We start from the raw sequence: 19,116 nt of genomic DNA on the forward strand, positions 1-19,116 counted from the left end.
AGAAAACTGAGGTCTAGAAAGGTTGGATGACTTGCCCAATACAGATAGAAGGTGACAGGCAAGACTTGAACTCAGAGCTTCTGATACCAAAGGCAGAGTTCTTTTTCCATTATACCAGAGACCATTTCATTTTTGTCTGTACTTCTACAAAGTCTAGGATAGTATCTGGCATATGGTAGGCACTAAGTAAATGCTTATTGATTGAGAAATGGAGTTAAGACATCTGCCATCTCATTAATGTTGGTTCTTCCTCCAGCAATGCACATGGCAACATATTCAGGCTTTTTTATCCTCTGGACTTCTTACCAAAGTCCTACAAAAGATGACCCACTGAATGTCCCAAGGGCTTCTTTTCAGTTTTCTGGAATTCCAATAGAGTACCTAGGTCATCCATCTTTTTTCCTTAATGGTTTTCTTCCCATTGGAAATGTGCTACCTCCTATTGGCATACACCAGATATCTTTCCAAAGCCCTTTGAGTCATTTTAAACTCTCATCTCATAAATATCCTGATTTTCCAACATTTGCAACCAAACAGCATGACTAAGAGAGCATGAGTATTTAACTGACTTCCCTTTTCTTCCATGGAAAGTCATTACCAAATAATACCTACTAAGCACCTGTCAATGTGTCCAAGAGATGTTCTTCCATGTGATCCTATTCCCTTTACAACTACCCAAGAGCCAGGATTTTGTATCATCCAGTTCAGCAAATTTTCAAGAGTTGTCAAGCATCTGAGATGCCCCAAAAGTTCTTTCTTATCAAACAAAGAAATGAGTGAAGCTCTTCTTTTAAAATATTAACATCTTTTAAGCAGGTTAAACCTGTCCCCTAATATTTTTATTTGTTTTATTTTATCCTAATAGTATTTTTCTCCCAATTACATATAGAGATAGTTTTCAACTATTCATTTTTCCCCAAGACAACAAGCAATCTGATAAAGTTTATACTGTACAATCATGTTAAACATATTTATATATTAGTCATGCTATAAAAGAAGAATAAGAATGAAAGGGGAAAATCATGAGAAAGAAAAAACTAAATTCAAATTTTAAAAAGTAAAAATATTATGCTTTGATCTGCACCCTGATTCCAGTTATTTTTTCTGATGTGGATGGCATTTTCCATCTTTTGTTTTTTTCCCTTCATTTTATTTAATTTTTCCATTAATGTTTGTTTTCTCTTTCTCTTTTGTATCCTTATTTAAAAAAAAACCCAAATCCTTGTAACAAATATGACTAGTTAAAAAAAAAAAAAACGCATTCTCACAGTCTATGTCCAAAATTGAATGCCTCATTCCACATTACAAATCCATAATCTATCAGGAGGTGAATTCATCATCAGTGATGACAGTCAGTGCATTAGTCAGAATTCTTAAGGCAATCAAAATTATTTGTCTTTACAAAGTCATTTATTATTGTATATATAGTTCTTCTTGTTCTACTCACTTTACTCTGCTTCAGTTCATACACATCTTCCCAGCTATCTCTAAAACTATTCTTTGAGGCATTTCTTATGGCATAATATTATATCCATTAATGTTTTTATTATTCCCCAATTGATCATCTCCTTAGTTTTTAATTCTTTGTTACCATCAGCACCAAAAAAAGAGCTGTTACAAATATTTTTTTTGGTACAAATGAATTCTTTTCTTTCTTTGATTTTCTTAGGGAATCCTATATTCCTTGCTATTCACTCCCTGATACTATGAATTTTCATCAGATTGCTTGTCTTCTATAGTTGATAGGAGGAACATTTAAGTTCAGTTTAAAGAAGATGTAAAAAGGTTAAGAACTGGTTTACAGTGAGGAAGTAAATGTTACATGATGATAATAGTAAGGCATCATGAGTCATTTCTATTAAAAGTCAGAACAGGATATCAAAGAGAGTCTTGGAGCAGGGTTTAGAAACCAAAGACCTAACTAAATCCTAACTCTAACACTTAATAGTTATGTAATTTTGGATAAATACTTAATCTCCCTGAGTTTCAGTCTCCTTATCTGTAAAATGGGGATAACCATATTTACACTATCTACTTCACAGGCTTACAGAATCAAAGGTCCAGGAGCTTGGAAGGGACCTTCAAGGCCATTGAGCCCAACTTCCTCATTTTATAGATAAAGGCTATAGATGAGGCTAAAGGGCAAAATAACTTACCCAGGTTACTTATGATACGTATTTTTTTTATATATTTAACCATTTCCCTTGGTTTGTAATCTTTAGAGGGAGTAAAACATCAGGGCAGTGTTCTGACTCCTAAGCCAGGGACTCTTCTCACCTGCCACACTGCCTTCCCTTCGAAGGGTGGTTGGGAGGAGTGGGCTCCACTCCAGTAGGGTGAGACACTATCACAACCTCCATCCTCATCCTCATCTCAGCCACATCTTCAAGTAACTAGGAGAGCTGGTGCTTGGCAGCTGGCCTCAGCTTCTGCTGTGCCTTAGGGAGAAGGAACTGCTCTGTACTCCAGACACACCTCATTTGGGATATGACTGCCAAAGTTTTTGATGCTTATCTCAGGGAAGAAGAGATGCCAGACAGTTATTATTGCTCTTATTGCCACTGTCCTTAACTGTCCATTATTCAGGGAGTCCCTGGGCTCAGAATACAGAAAAAACAACCTGTTTTCTATACCCACAGCTTAGAAAAAGGCAGCCAATATGAGACAAGCTCCAACCCCACCATCTTCCATCCACCCCTGGTCTCCTCTACCCTGCCCCTACTAGGGAAGCTGGTGACCTAGAGTCAATGGTGAAGTCAGTGTTTACACTATGGTAAAGAGTGGGACATCCTCTCCAAAACCTTCTCTGAAAGAACCCAGAATGCAGAAGGAATGGAGAGTCTATATTGTAGACAAAGAATGATTTGATGATTTGTAGACAAAGAATGATTTGATTTAAGTCTAACTTCATCTATAAAATAAAGAGGTTAGACTTAATGATCTCTAAGGCCCTTCCCAATTTCAATATTATAGACTCTAGAGTTTATAAATCTCTGGGCAAATTCTTCCTTAATATGACAAAGCCAAAAGGTCAAGGGAACCAAACACACTAAATTCTCCCCTTTCACCTCACCCCTTAACCCCTATACCCACAAGGGTCAATCAGATTTAGGGTTAAATATTTTTGGTGCTACTGTTCTTTAATGACCCAGGCTTAGAAACCAAAGTCATTTATCTCTGACTCTTTCCTTTCCTTCATGCTGTAATCAATCAACAAGTCCTGTCGATTCTTCTTTCAAGACATCTCTCATAACCATCCCTTTTTTTCTTCATCCCCTTTGTCACCACCTTTGTCCAGGCCCTCATCACCTTGTACCTGAATTACAGTAATAAATAGTTTCCTAACTGGCTTCTAGCTTCCAGGATCTGTCCCTTCCAATCCATCTTACACATCAGTCACATTAATCATCCTAATGGACCAATTTCATCATGTTCCTCCCTTACCCAAAAAACTTCAATGGTTCCCCACTGTTTAAAAAATAAAGTCTGAAACTCCTCATTCTGGCATTTAAAGTTCTTCACATTCTGGTCCCCATCTATCTAACCAAACCTTACTTAACCTCTTCTCTTTTTTTTAACCTCTTTATTTTGACTCTCATTTTTATTGATGCATTTTGTTTTCATATCACATTCTTTTCCAAATATAACTCTTTTTTAGTCAACAAGCAAGCTCTTTTAAAATAACAAATATTAAAGGGAAAAAAAGGTAGTGTCATCAAAATGAATTGGCCTATTAAACATGTCTGAAAGTAAGTACAATATTCCCCATCCATGACTCTCTTATTTCTGCAATGAAGGAAGAAAGGTGAGTTTTTCAACTCTTCTCCAGGATCAAGCTTGTTTATTATAATTCTACAATACCTTTGTTTTGCTTATTGTCATTAATTTTTATGTTTACAATGCCTTAATCACTGTGCATATTTTTTATTCTGCTTACTTCACAATTTTTTATATTCATCATTTCTTATAGACCAACATTCTATTACTTTCACAATCCACCAGCATATGGGCAGTCACTTTGTTACTAGTTCTTTGTTATCACAAAAAGTCTTTTCTTGCTTGATGACCTTTTTTGGCATATAACATATATATATATATATATATATATATATATATATATATATATGTATGTATGTATATGTATATGTATATATATATATATACACACACATATATATATACATATATATATATATATACACACACATTATGAAATCATGGATTCATGGACTAGAGCCAGAAGTGATATGAACATGTTGTTGATGAATTAGGTCAAATCACTCTGGAAAGCAATTTGGAATTATGCTGAAAGAGTGTGTGAGAGAGAGAGAGAGAAGACACACAGAAAGACAAAGACTGAGACAGAAACTGAGAGAGAGAGAGAGAGAGAGAGAGAGAGAGAGATGCCCAGGCCCTTTAACACAAATTAAAAAAAGCTTGTATTGGAGTTTTATCAACCCTAGAGAAATTCAACCACTTCATTTTAGAGATTATAAAAAAGAAAGGTTGACAGAGTTTAAAGTGATTTCTCCAAACAGAGAAGTAGCAGAAACAGAACCTGAACTCAGTTCTATTAATTCCAAAGTCAATTCTCTTTCTGGCATCTAGTCATATTTTTAGTATGTTTCCAAATTGTTTTCCAAAACAATTTCACCAACTATGTATTAGTACTTTTTCAATGACTATTTTCTATCTTTTTCTACTATTGCCAAAGGTTGGATTTGATGTGAAATCTCAGTTGTTTTGATTTTCATTTCTCTTTGAGGAAGGTTAGTTTTACAGTTATATAATTTGATTATTAATATTAATTTGTAATGTTTCCTTTTTTTGTATAAAAGATCATCTCTTCATTGCTAACTTAAAAAAGAAATTTCTCCTGGATCATTCTAGCTAAGGAATGCAATAACATTTCAGTCCTTTCCAAGGCTTGGGCCGGGCTTCTTTGTTTATCCCAATTCCTAAAGGCCATATGAATCCCATGACTAGGCCATCTTCTCCAGTTATTTTTCTACCCCACGATAAAACAATTGGGAGATGTTGAGAACTTTTAGCCCACTTCCTCATTAAATATCCACCAATTAGGACTGCCCTTTGCTTTTCAGGGGAAGTCCCAAAGATGTACTGTAAGAAGAAAGACATCTGGATTTAAGGTGACTTGCTTGCAGTCCTTTGATCATTGAGAGAGATCATTGACCTAGGTTTATTTTTGCTAATCTAATTAACAAATCTATTTAACATACCCCAAACTCTGTCTCTAAGGATTTCACCTGTATTAATAATCATTGTATTAGCAGTAATTGCTTTCCTATTTTAAGAACTTTGTTCATATCCAGTGGGAAGCAGCTCTTGGTCTTTTACATTTGTGTCAATTCCCTGTTTATTTTAGACAATATATAACTAATAGAGACATTTAAAGCAAAGATTTCCCCCCCTACCACCACCTTGATCCATTCTTCTCTAGCTTGCTTTGTTTTTGTTAAATTTTTGAATTTTATAAAAGTCAAATGATTTATTTTGTCTTTTTTTTATAAATTATCTATCTCTTACTTGGTTAAAAGTGGTCCCACTGGGAGCAGCCAAGTGGCACAGTGGATAGAGCACCAGCCCTGGAGTCAGGAGTACCTGAGTTCAAATCTGGCCTCAGACACTTAATAATTACCTGACTGTGTAGTCTTGGGCAAGCCATTTAACCCCATTGCCTAGCAAAAACCTAAAAAAAAAAGGTCCCACTGGCCATAGATGTGATAGCTATGATGATTAATTTATTATTAGTATTAATTTATTACTAATAACCTTGTAGATTTAACCAATCTTACTATCTATAACTCCCAAATATAGGCCCTCTACTTTAGCTAGGTTGATCTCCTTGTTATCCCCTGAATGACCTATGTTGAATATGACTTCAAGACTTGGTTCATGTTATTCTCTACCTTATCCTGCTCTGACCTAGCCCACTCCCCATGTCCTTCTCCCCTACCTACACAAATTTTTTTCTCCTTCAAAGTCTAACCCAAGTCCTCTTTCCTCAGAGAGCTCTCCCCACAACTGCTATAGACCATAGTAATCACTTTCATCTATACTCCTATTGAATGGACTTAAAAAATCAGGACCATTTTCTTAGATACTCAATCACAGACTGACTTGTATTGTTATTTAACTGTTCAGTATGTGTGTGTGTGTGTGTGTGTGTGTGTCTGTGTGTCTGTGTGTCTGTGTGTGTGTTTGTGTGTGTCTTTTCTTCCCAGCTGAACTGTGGGCTCCTGAAAAGTGTGGACCAAATCTTAATTACTTTTTTTTATGCCCCTGAGGATTTACCACAGTGCTATTCAGTTAGCAGGAGCTCAATAAATACATGTTGAATGAATGAAAGAAAGAATGAATGAATGAATGGAAGAAGGCAGGGAGAAAAGAGAGCAGGAAGGGAAAAAGCAAACAAGAGGGAAAGAAGGATGGGAAGTAGGGAGTGACGGGGGGAAGGAGAAAGGAAAGATAGGAAGAAAGAAAGAGAGAAAAGGAAAGAAAGGAGTGAGGGACACAATGACAACTAGATTGACAAGCTTTACAGTCCCTTTTGAGACCATTCTTCTCATCCTGCTGTGATAATTATGCTGGAACATTACAATAGGCAAAGGGATCTCTGCAGCAAAAGATAAACCCCTAAATATGGGATCTTCAATAGGATTTTTCTCAAGCTTAATTTCCAGATAAATTTTGTATGACTTCACATGTATAAGTGATATCATATTGCTAGCTGTATTAATGGAGGAAGGGGGAGGAGAGCAAGGTACAGAATTTTTAATTGAAAAAAATTTAAATAAATGTTAAAAAAAAAGGAAATTTTTAAAAGGGGTTATTTTCAAGTATATGAGTTTGTCTGGATGATCACATGGTTATGTAAAGCCTTAGCAATCCATTCTGACAGTTCTAACTAGTTCCTAGCATTGCTACTAGCTGCTGTCCTAGATTCTTAAAAAATAAAGTGTAAACTCTCACATTCTCTGAAGTTACCAATGATCTCTTAATTGCCAACTCAAATAGTCTTTTCTCAATTCTCTGCTTTATTGGCCTCCCTGAAGCATATGACATGGTTGATCACTTTCTTCTCAGATACTGCTCTTTCTGGGGTTTTTTGATATTATTCTTTTGATTTTTGCAAGGCTTTGCAAGGCTTTTTTTGCAAGGGTTACATGACTTGCCCAAGGTCACACAGCTAAGTAATTATCAAGTGTCTGAGGTCTGATTTGAATACAGGCCCTCCTGACTCCAGGGCCAGTTCTTTATCCATTGTTCCACCTAGTTTGCCCCTCATGATATTGTTCTATTCTGGTTCTTCTACCTGAATGACCTTCCCTTCTTAATCTCATTCATTCATTCACCATTGTCCATGTCTCATCTATTAACTGTGGGTATACTCCAAGGATCTGTCCTTGGACCATTTATTTTTTTCTCTAGATAAATGCTCTTACTTACAGACCTCATTAGCTTCCATGTTTCCAATCCTTGTCTATATGCTAAAGACTATCAGATCTCTATATCCAGTCTTAGTATCTCTTCTATACTCCAGTGTCTTATCAAAAACTACCTATTAGACATTTCAAATTGGACACCCCAAAGGGATCTCAAACTCAACATATCCAAAATGTCCAAATTCATTATCATTCCTCTTAAATATACCTTTAATTCAAGCCTCTTCCCTCCCTTCCAGTTACTTGGGTTTGAAACCACAGTGTAATCCTCATTTATACTCTCATTTACTTCATATATCTCTAATCAGATGTCAAATTTTGCCACTTCTATCTTTACAACATCTTTCACATATATCCTTTTATCTACACTAAAATAGCCAGCACCACACTTCAGGATCTCTTCATCTTTCCTCTGGACTATTCTCAATGCCTCTCACCATTCTACTCCATTCACCATATAGATTGCAAAGTAGTTTCCTCAAAGACTTTGTCTGACCGTGGTGCTGTCCTACTCAACAATCTCCAACTATCCCTCAATGTCTCTTGGATCAAATACGATCTCATCTGTTAGACTTTTTTTTTTTTTTTAGGTTTTTGCAAGGCTAATAGGGTTAAGTGGCCTGCCCAAGGCCACACAGCTAGGTAATTACTAAGTGTCTGAGGCCAAATTTGAACTCAGGTCCTCCTGACTCCAGGGCCTGTGCTCTATCCACTGTGTCACCTAGCCACCCCATCTGTTAGGCTTTTAAAGTTCTTTACAATCTAGACTCTTCAAACTTCTTTCCTATTACTTCCCTCCTCACTTTTTATGGTCTAGCCATACTGCCCTAATTCTATTCCTCATCCAAGATGCTCCAAATCCCATAGCTTGAATATTGTCTCTCCTCACTTCTGTCTCTAGGAAGTCCAGGCTTGCTTCAAGACTTCAAATATCACCTTCTAGGAAAGTTTCAGAAAACCTGGCAAGATTTATATGAGCTGAACCTGAAGTGAACATAACTAGGAGAACGATTAATACAATGACAATACTGCAAGACAAAGAATTTTGGGAATCCTTATAAATACAACCAACCATAATTCCAGAGGACACATGATGAAATGTTACCCATTTCCTGATAAAGAGATGACAGATTCAGATTTGCAGACTGAAACATTTTGGGTGAGGTTTGAGGGGGAGAGACATGGCCAGTGAAGAAATTTCTTCATTTCACTCTCATTTATAACAGGAGCTTTGCTTTTCTCAATGGGAGTGGCAAGGGGAGGTTGGGTTAGGATAAGGGATGGAGGAGAGGTGTGAAAGAGAAAAACTATCTTCACAAAAATAAAACAATTTAATTTTAAATTAATTTAATTTTTTCAAAAAATCTAATGCTGCCTTCTGAAGAAGGTTTTTCTCTCTATAGTTACATTATATCTGCTTCACAAGTATCTTCCATAATACTATTCATGTATACATTATCTCTCCTTTTAGAATATAAGCTCCTTGGGGATAGCAGTTGTTTTTGCTATTTTTTTATACTTCGTGCTTTGAATACCTAGTTAACTTAGTAAGATGTCTGCCTGGCACACTAGTCATTAATAAAATTTAAATAATATAAAATTTAAATAAAATAAACACTATTAAATTTGGAAATAATTTAAATAAATAATTAAAATATTAATACAATTAAATTAAATTACAATTAATGAGATTACATAAATTAAATTAAAGCATGGAAAAACTGCTTGTTGTTTGATGAATGATTGGGTTCTTCCTCTCTAGAGGTCTCCAAGTGGAAGCTGGATGCCCACTTATCAGAAATGTTGTGGGAAGGATTCTTAATCAGGAACAGGTTGGACTAGTTGATCTCTGAGGTCCCTGAGATTTTAATGAGATCTGATAGATTAAAATAAACTTCTAGGTTTGGGGGATGGAAGGGGGGGGGGGGAACGAATTGTCTGCCTTCCCCATTCCTAGAACGTTGCCTTGGCATGGAAAGTGTTTTAATGAATGTTTATTGAACTTCATTCTAAGTGTGGACAGACAAAAAAGATAAATTAGGGGCTGGTTCTTTAAATAAAGTTTCTTTTGATAATAATTTCTTTAAGCTTATTCAATTTGTGCTTCATTTTTTACTGCCAGAACATACAACATAAATTAATATAACTCAAGTAAATACCCTCTTTGGATATAGAAAAAGTATTAATCAAATACGGGTGTAAGCTTTAGCATATACCTTCAGAGTCTCTGGCACCATCTGTGGGCAGGGCCAATTACTATAGCTAACTTTAACATTCTTCTTTCTTTCCTCCATCTTTCCCACTATGTCCCAGGTCCTAACTGTGATCAGCATTAACTTTACAAATAATTACAATTCCAAAAGACTCATGGAAAATGCTATCTATATTCAGAGAAAGAAGTGATGGAGTCTGAATGCAGATTGAAAAATATTGTTTTCACTTTATTTTCTCATGGTTCTTTCCTCTTGTTCTACTTCTTCTTACACAACATGATTAATGTGGAAGTATGTTATATTTGATTGAAAAAGTATAAACTACATCAGGTTGCTTGCCATCTTGAGGAGGTTGAGGGGAGGGATAGAGGGGACAATTTGGAACTCAAAATCTTTTAAAATATGAAGAATGAAAATTGTTTTTACATGTAATTGGAAAAAATACTATTAAAAATTTAAAAACAGAACAAAAACATTCTACATCTTATTTACCAGTAGACTTATAAGATTGTGAGGAGGAAGAAAGATGACTCCTACCTCCATCAGTAGAATGTCCTTCAAGCTCTGGGCTTGTACCTTTGGGTGTTGAACCTTCACAGCCACTGTTCTCCCATCATACAGTACAGCCTTGTGGACCTGAGCAAGGGAGGCCACCCCAAGGGGGGTATCTTCAAAACTTTGAAATAGGTCCTGGATCTGTCCAGAAGAGAAAAGAAGGATGGAAAGAGTGAAAGAGTGACCCAATTCAAGCTAGATGAGCACTCTAGGAGAGAGGAATTATTATCAATACACCCCTTGGGTCACAGGAGTTCTCTATGACTACCTAGGATCTCCTGGGACTTTCTAATCACATGAACTCCTTTCTGGATGATATTTGGGACTACAAAGGAGGAAGCCAGCTCTTTATCATCAGGAGATGACTCTTGAGGCCCAGGCCCACATTCCCAAAATTTTAAATAGCATGTCCCATAGACCACTCAAGTTTAACATGTAATTTTCTCTCTCCAAAATCTCATTCCTCTATTGAATTTCCCTGTTACTGCCAAAGGCACCAACTTTCACTCATCTAGGCAGTCTTTGTATCATTTTGCCTCTTTACTTACCCTCATTCCACTTCCAATGCATTGCCAAATCTTATCTCTACTTCCATTACATTTTTGTATGTGTGCCCTTCTCTCTGCTCACCCAGCCTCTAATTCAAGGTTTCATCATCCCCTGCTCAGTCTACTGCAACATCTCCAGCTTGACTCCCTCACCTCAAAGTTTTCCTGACTCCCCTCCTTTTTTCACAAGGTCTTTAGGATCAAATATACGGTCCTCTGTTTGGCATTTAAAACTTGTTCACAAGCTGGCCCCTTCCTATGTTTCCAGTGTTCTTACAACTGTCTCCTCCTCCATATACTCTACAAACCAAACATACTGAACTGTTTGCTGTTTCTCATACTTGTTGCTACAATGTGCTTTTGTCCTGGCAGTCCCTATGCCCACAGTGCATTCTCCCATTTGGAATCCCTGGTTTCCTTCAAGATTAAATTTAAACTCCATCTTGTATGTGAAACCTTTCCTGATTCCCTTAGGAGCCACCGCCCCCTTTTCCCAAAACTTGTACTCATTTTATATGTATGGATTCATCAAATACATATATGCATACACATGTTTGTGCATGTTTACATACACAGTGTTTAAATTCTGCAAATGTGTTCTGCATATATATCTTCTATATGTGTATATGGTTTGTTATGATTGTTAATTAGTCATTTTAAGGCATATCTGACTCTGTGACCTCTTTGAGAGCTTGTAAAGATACTAGAGCAGTCTACTACTTCTTTCGCCAGCTCATTTTACAGATGAGGAAACTGAGGCAAACAGGGTTTAGTGACTTGTCCAGGATGGCACAGCTAGTAAGTATCTGAGATCACATTTGAACACTATTCACTGTGCCACCTACCTGCTTATATGTATACATATGAATGTGTGTATGCATATATAAAAAGCAAATATATTCATGTTGCTTCAAACTCCATTGTAATGTATGCTCTTTGAGGGCAGGAATTGTTTCACTTATATTTTTGCATCCCTAGTGCCACACAGTTGCTGGCAAATTGTAGTGCTAAATAAATGCAGGAGGGCTAGGCAGCACAGTGGTTAGAGTTCTAGGACTAGATTCAGGAAGACTTGAATTTAAATCCAGTCTCAGAAACTTACCAGATGTGGGAAAGTCATTTAATCCTGTTCACCTCGTTTTCCTTATCTGTAAAATGAGCTGGAGAAGGAAATAGCTAAGAATCTTTGCTAAGAAATCCCAAATGAAGGCACAAAGAGTCAGATACCACTGAAACGACTGAACAACAAACTGATAGATTCTTGCTGGTTAAACTGGGTTTATGTGTATTTGAAAAAGGAAAATTATTTCTGGATTATCTAGAATTGTGTATTATCTCATCATATGAGCGATTTATCATTATCTCCTGTTTCATAATATTAGTACCCTTCTCTTTAGTAATGTGATAATCAAGTGATGATGGTATGTGTGGCCTTGGATAATAATCAGACAGGATGAATTATAGCTCTGCCAGTCTGCATAACTCTGAAATCCCAGCCCTAGGCATAGAAGACATATCTCTTCTCTAAGAAGCAGCCCTGGAGAATGCAGGTGACCCCACCATCCTGGCTCCAAGGCTCAGCCCAGTCTTATAGAGAGCTAAAAGCTGGAAGGTTGGTTCCGTTGTGAATCTCATCTATAACTGAACTTCCTCGGCTAAACTTCTTCTATGCCCATCTAGAAAGGGGATGTACTGACCTCCCATCCTCCACTCCCTCTGAGATACTTATAAGAAAAAGATTTCACTATATAAGCAGTTACTAAAATGATCTTCTTTACTTATTTGAGTAAAGGAGTCAAGCCTGGTTTCTGTTACAGTCCTCCCATCATTGAACAAATTACTCAACCTCTCTGGGTCTCTATTTCTTCATTTTTTAGAATAAAGGGATAGAATTAGATAGGGTTTTTTTGTTTGTTTGTTTGTTTTGGTTTTTGCAAGGCAGTGGGGTTAAGTGGCCTGCCCAAGGCCACACAGCTAGGTAATTATTAAGTGTCTGAGGCCACATTTGAACTCAGGTATTTCTGACTCCAGGGCCAGTGCTCTATCCACTGCACCACCTAGCCACCCCTAGATAGTTTCTAATGTCTCTCCCATCTTCAATAATTCTATGATTCCATGAATATTGTACAGGTCTATAGTGAGCAGGTCCAACTCAGGTTCTTCCCTCTTTAGATTTGATACTGGAACAAAATGAGATACTTGTAGATTGTTCAAAAGTTAACAAAAGGAGCACAGAAAGGATACTCAACAAGGATACTGCACTAAGCCTTGGTAGCTGTACCTCTCCCCCTCCCCTCACCCCTCTGACTACCTAGAGAAACATATCTGGTGAGCAAGGCAGAATGGTGACCCAAGAGGTCTTAGTACATTATCAACTCTAAGGTGTCTTGCCTCCATGTTTCATGGTCTTTTGTTTTGTTCTGGTTTTTTTTTTGGGGGGGGTTAACCCAATGGGGTTAAGTGACTTGCTCAAGATCACTCAGCTAGGTAATTATTAAGTATCTGAGTCCACATTTGAACTTGGGTCCTCCTGACTCTAGGGTCAGTGTTCTAACCACTTCACCACCTAGCTGCCCCTTTCATGGAGTTTTAAGGTCCTAAAGTGACCAGAAAATCAAAGGAAGACACATCAATAAAGACTCAGATTGAGCCTTAGTTTCCTGCATTAATCAAGTTTTAGAAATAATTTTTTCTTGCCTTTTAAAAAAAGAAATGGGCTTATCAATTTGAGGTTCTCTAGGGGTGGCTAAATAACACAGTGGATAAAGCACCAGGCTTGGAGTCAGGAAGACCATCTTCTTAAGTTCATATCTGGCTTCCTACATTTTCTAGCTGTGTTACCACCTTAGGCAAGTCACTTAACCCTGTTTGCCTCAGTTTCCTCATCTGTAAAATGAGCCAGAGAAGGAAATGGCAAACTATTCCAGGATCTTTGCCAAGAAGACCCCAATGGGGTCATAAAGAGTTAGACAGGGGCAGCTAGGTGGCGTAGTGGATAAAAGCACCGGCCTTGGAGTCAGGTGTACCTGAGCTCAAATCCAGTCTCAGACACTTAATAATTACCTAGCTGTGTGGCCTTGGGCAAGCCACTTAACCCCATTTGCCTTACAAATACACCTAAAAAAAAAAAAAAAGAGTCAGACAAAACTGAAAAACAACTGAATAAGAACAGCCAAAAAAGCTGGAAATAATAGCACCTAACTCACAGGGTTGTTAATGAGGATCAAATAAGAATATATATATGTATTTCAGTCAGGGAATAGACCCCAATAAAAACAACCTAGCTGGGGTAGGGACAGGGAGGAGACATTATAAATCCTACTGCAAAATGTAAACACTGCACAGGAATGGAGAGTGACCCCTTCAATCTCTTGATGCTTCTGATTTCACAGAGGCCAGATCAAGTCAATATTTCCAACTCTTCAATCTTACCTCACCAAAGAACAGATATTTAGAGTTATCCTAAGGTGTGCAATTCCTTTTTAACTTTGCCCCATATTTTTGCTGTCTTTATCCCTCTTACTCTGGCTACAGAAGCCTTCTGCCCCTGTCATCCTGTCCCTTTGTTTTGCCAAGCCACACAGTTATTCCTCTAATCTCTCCTCATAAATCATTCCCTTCAACCATTTCATCATTTTTGTGGCTTTTGCTGAACTCCTTCCCATTTGTCAACATCTCACCAGGGAGGAAGGGCCTGCCATCAAGGGAAGAAGGCCAAGGATCTGTTGCTAGCAGGACTGGAAAATATTTCTCCATACAAAAGGGTATGGGTCTCAAAGTCAGAGTTTGGGTGGCTAACGTGCACCCACACTTCCAGACCACCCTACACATGCTCACTTATCCCTATAAACAGTGGTAAATATGCTGGCTAGGGAATCTAGGTTCAACTCTAAATTCTGTCATTTACTAGCTCTATAATCTAAGTCAAATGTTTGCCCTCTCTGGACCTCAGTTAGCTCATTAAGAAAATGAGAGGTTTGGACTAGATGATTTCTAAGGTCCCTTGCAATTTTAAGTCTATGGTCTTATATCTTTTCCCAATCTTCTTTGGCACTGGCTTTGTTGGGAGACAAGATAAGTCCCATCTTAACCACTCTCAAATTATGGCAACTGACTTCTCAGATTTTACAAAATACTTCCTCTAAATGACCTGTGAGGTATATATATAGAGCAAATAGTATATCCCTTATTGAATACATAATAATAAAAAAATAAAAGCTAGCATTTATATAGCTTTTTAAGGTCTACAAAACTCTTTTCAAGCATTATCTCATTGAAGTTAGGAACTAAGAAGGAAACTGAGTCACTAGAAGTTTTTTAATATTATTTTATTTTTTTCACTTACATGCAAAGATAGTTTCCAATATTCCTCTTTTTGCAAGATTTCTGAGTTTCACATTTTTCTCCCCCTCCATGTCAGCAAATAATTTAATATAGGTTATATATGTACAATCATGTTTAACATATTTCCATATTAGCCATGTTGTGACACACTGGAAGTTAAATGAATTGCCCAGGGACATACAGATAATAAATATCTGAGGAAAGATTTCAACTTAGATTTTTCTGACTCCAGGCCCAGCGTTCTATTCACTGGGTTATCTAGGAGCTATAACTGATGATGAAAGATGAGAAAACTAAGATAGGATTAAATGACTTAGCCAGTTTCAGAACCAGACCTCAATCCCAGAGTTTCTGAGTTCAAGACCAATGGTTTCCAGGGCTCAGTGTTATAATCATCCTTTTTACTTGAGGATATTGTAGCAAGGATTCTCACTGTACCACCCTTTGGATAATCTCTCAGTAGCCTTGCTTTCCCATCTGAGAACTAGATCAGGGTTTTCCTTTCAACAGGATAAAAGCCTATTTTTTGAGTATTTAATAGTATTTTATTTTTTCCAATTATATGTAAAGATAGTTTTCAACATTTTTTTAGTCTTTTTTTTCCCAATTACATGCAAAGATAGTTTTCGACATTAGTTTTTGTAAGATTTTGAGTACCAAATTTTTCTCCCTCCCTAAGATGGCAAGCAATCTGTATTATACTTGTATAATCATGTTAAACTTATTTCCATAATAGTCATGTTTTAAAGAAGAATCAGAACAAAAGGGAAAGAATCAGAACAAAAAGGAAGGAAAAAAGGAAAAAAACAAAAAACAAATTTTTTAAATAGTGAAAATAATATGTTTGATCTGCATTCAGACTCCAGAGTTTTCTCTGGATATGGATGGCATTTTCCATCACAAGTCTTTTGGAATTGTCTTTGTTTCACTGTATTACTGAGAAAAATTAATTCTATGTAAGATGATTGTAGCATAATGTTGCTGTTGCAGTGTACAATGTTCTCCTGGTTCTGCTCACTTCACTCAGCATCAGTTCACGTAAATCTTTCCAGACTTTTCTGAAATCCACCTGCTCATCATTTCTTATAGAACAATAGTATTCCATTACACTCATTACCACAATTTGTTTAGCCATTCCTTAATTTGATATTCCCTCAATTTCTAACTCTTTGCCACTTCATAAAGAAAGACTATAAATATTTTTGTACATGTGGGTCTTTCCCCCTTTTTATTATCTTTTTAGGATATAGAGATGGTAATGGTATTGATAGATCTATGGGTATGCACAGATTGATAGCTCATTGGGCATAGTTCCAGAATAATTAGATCAGTTCACAATTCCACCAACAGTGCATTAATATCCCAATTTTCCCACATCCCCTCCAATAGTTATCATTTTCTTTTTCTGTCATATTAGTCAATCTGATATGTGTGGTGGTATCTCAGATTTTAATTTCCAATAAAAGTCTATTTGTCAACTAATTTTGTCTTCCAATCACCATGCTATTGCCTGTCAGATGCTAACCTCAAGAAGAATAATTATAGATTTGTCAAAGGCTCCAAAGAATCAGGTTCTACTCTTTCGAATCTTTCAATCTCTATTTTGTGAAATAGGATCCCTGACTACCCACCTCACTTGGTCATTAATTGCAAAGATCAAAATGAAAAAAATGTGTATATAAAGTGCTTTGTTTCAATAAAGTAGCATATAAATTTATATTATTATGTTAACATCTACCAAAAGCATTTCTTGTAGGAAACTGAGACAAAGAGAATGAAGTAACTGACTAGAGAGTCACACTGATCTAGTAAGATTTGAACTCAGAAAAAAGTCTTCCTGACTTCAGGTTCCACAATCTGTGAATGGTGGAGCCATTAATTGCCCACAATACATGTGTGACCTTGGGCAAATAATTTAACCTTTCTGGACCTGAAAGAGTCTTCTTCTCTAAAAAAGAGGAGCTTGATCTAGATGATTCTAAGACTGAAAACTCAGATCCTATGACTCCTGCAATTTCCTGGCTTTTCTCATTATTATACAATTTGTCCCAACTCAGCAAAAAAAGAGTTTCTCTGATCTCAGGCAGCACTAGCTCCCAGGGAGAATGCACTGTGGGGCAAGGTGCAAAAAGGGCTTCCCAGCAGGAATTGTACTTGATTCCTCACCTCCAGGCAGCTGTTCTCAGATCTGTTCTCAGATGGCATTTTCCATCACAAGTCTTTTGGAATTGTCTTTGTTTCCGAGAAACCTGAGAGAGGAAAGGGACCTTGGAGATCTCCATTCCTCATTTTCTGATGGCTATACTTAGAACTGGGAAACCTTTAAGATGGAAGAGACCGTAGGGATCATCCAATTTCCCCCAGAACGGAGAAATAAATTCCCCTGTGCCTGCAGAACACCAGCCAAACCAACTCAGAGGGGTCCACCAATTGAATAAACTTGCAAACCCTCCTCCTAAATCCAAGGTGGCATTTTATGATAGTCCTGGGAGACCAGCCAAGCTGCAAATCAGAGTCTGAGAACAGGCAGGTGCTAGAGGTAGGAGTACCACCAACAGGTGACGTTTCTATAGCCCTTGTGTTCAGAAGAGGATTACAGTTAAAACAGAGAGACTCCATGACACATGTGGATCTATAGAAAAGGATCAGAACTAGAAGACCCGACACTGAACCCTGTTTCCATGATGTGAATCTCTCAATCTCTCATCTGTTTAATAGGATCTCTGATAACCTACTTCGTCTGATCATTAATCAAAAGACCAAAATGAAATAATATGTATATATAAAGTGCTTTGATCTATAAAGTAGCATATAAATTTGTATTATTATGTTGACATTTTAATATAAAACATAATATTTTTGTACTGTCCAATCACAGTCAGGTCTGATTCTTCATGACCCCTGGATCAATTGTCCAGGGGATTTTCTTGGTAAAGGTACTATAGTGATCCTATGAACTGAATGTCCATGAGGTTTTCATGGCAGAGATATGGGAGTGGTTTGCCATTTCCTTCTCTGGGTCATTTTACAGATGAGGAAACTGAGATGCACAGGATTAAGTGACTTGTCTAGATCACACAGCTAGAAAGTATCTGAGGTCAAATTTGAACTCTGGTCTTTCTGACTCCAAATCTGGCACTCTATCCACTGTGCCTTCTACTGTTCCCTTGTAATGTGCTCTATCTTATAATAAACTAAATGCAAGTGTGCTGTAGGGGAAATAGAGTTGGTTGCAGAGTCTAAAAGACCTGGGCTCAAATTCTTCCTCTGACCCATTCTGATTGTATGATGTTGGACAAGTCACATTACCTTGTCCTAGACAACTTTAAGACTAAAAATTGCAGAGAAGATACAAGCTGCAAATAGTCTATGATGGTTTCCACATAAGGATTTCACTACATCCATAAAACTTCATTTCTCTCCAACCTACAACCAGATTTCTTCATCTTTTCCCTCTCTTCTCCCTTTTTTGTGTCTTCTCCATTAAAATGTAAGCTTCTTGCAGAACCAGGAGAACATTGTCCAGGTTAACAGCAACATTGTGAGATGATCAACCTTGATGGGTGCAGCTCCTCAGCAGTTCAGAGAGCTAGGACAACCCTGAGGGACCTGATATGGACAATGCTATCCACATCCGGTGGGGGGACACCACAGAATCTGAATGCATACTATGGTCGCTTTTTAAAAACTTCTGTGTTTATTCTTCCTATTTCATGGTTTTCTTTCTAGTCTTAATTCCATTTACACAAAATGAATAATATGTAAATATGTTAAACACAAATGTACATGTACAACTTTTCCCAAACTGCTCACCACCAAGAGAAGGGAGAGGGAAGGGAGAGTGGTAGAAAAACATTTAACTTAAGAATTTGCAAATGGATAAATGTTGAAAAACTAACTGGGCAACTAGGTGGCACAGTGGATAGAGCATGGGCCCTGGAGTCAGGAGGACCTGAGTTCACATTTGACTTCAGGCATTTAATAATTACC

General features: G+C 37.2%; 1 protein-coding gene across 5 annotated transcripts in view; it reads right to left on the bottom strand.

Annotated features, from left to right (window-relative positions):
- Window positions 1-19,116, bottom strand: part of ADCK1 (aarF domain containing kinase 1) — a 171,342-nt gene that overhangs the window by 50,747 nt on the left and 101,479 nt on the right. For all 5 annotated transcript variants that reach the window (XM_074235624.1, XM_074235623.1, XM_074235625.1 and 2 more), the window contains one exon: window positions 10,217-10,375. In XM_074235624.1, the coding sequence (XP_074091725.1) occupies window positions 10,217-10,375 (159 nt within the window). The remainder of the gene's footprint in view (window positions 1-10,216; window positions 10,376-19,116) is intronic.

Source organism: Macrotis lagotis, chromosome 4 (genome assembly GCF_037893015.1).
Source record: "Macrotis lagotis isolate mMagLag1 chromosome 4, bilby.v1.9.chrom.fasta, whole genome shotgun sequence".
Classification (NCBI taxonomy): Eukaryota; Metazoa; Chordata; class Mammalia; order Peramelemorphia; family Peramelidae; genus Macrotis; species Macrotis lagotis.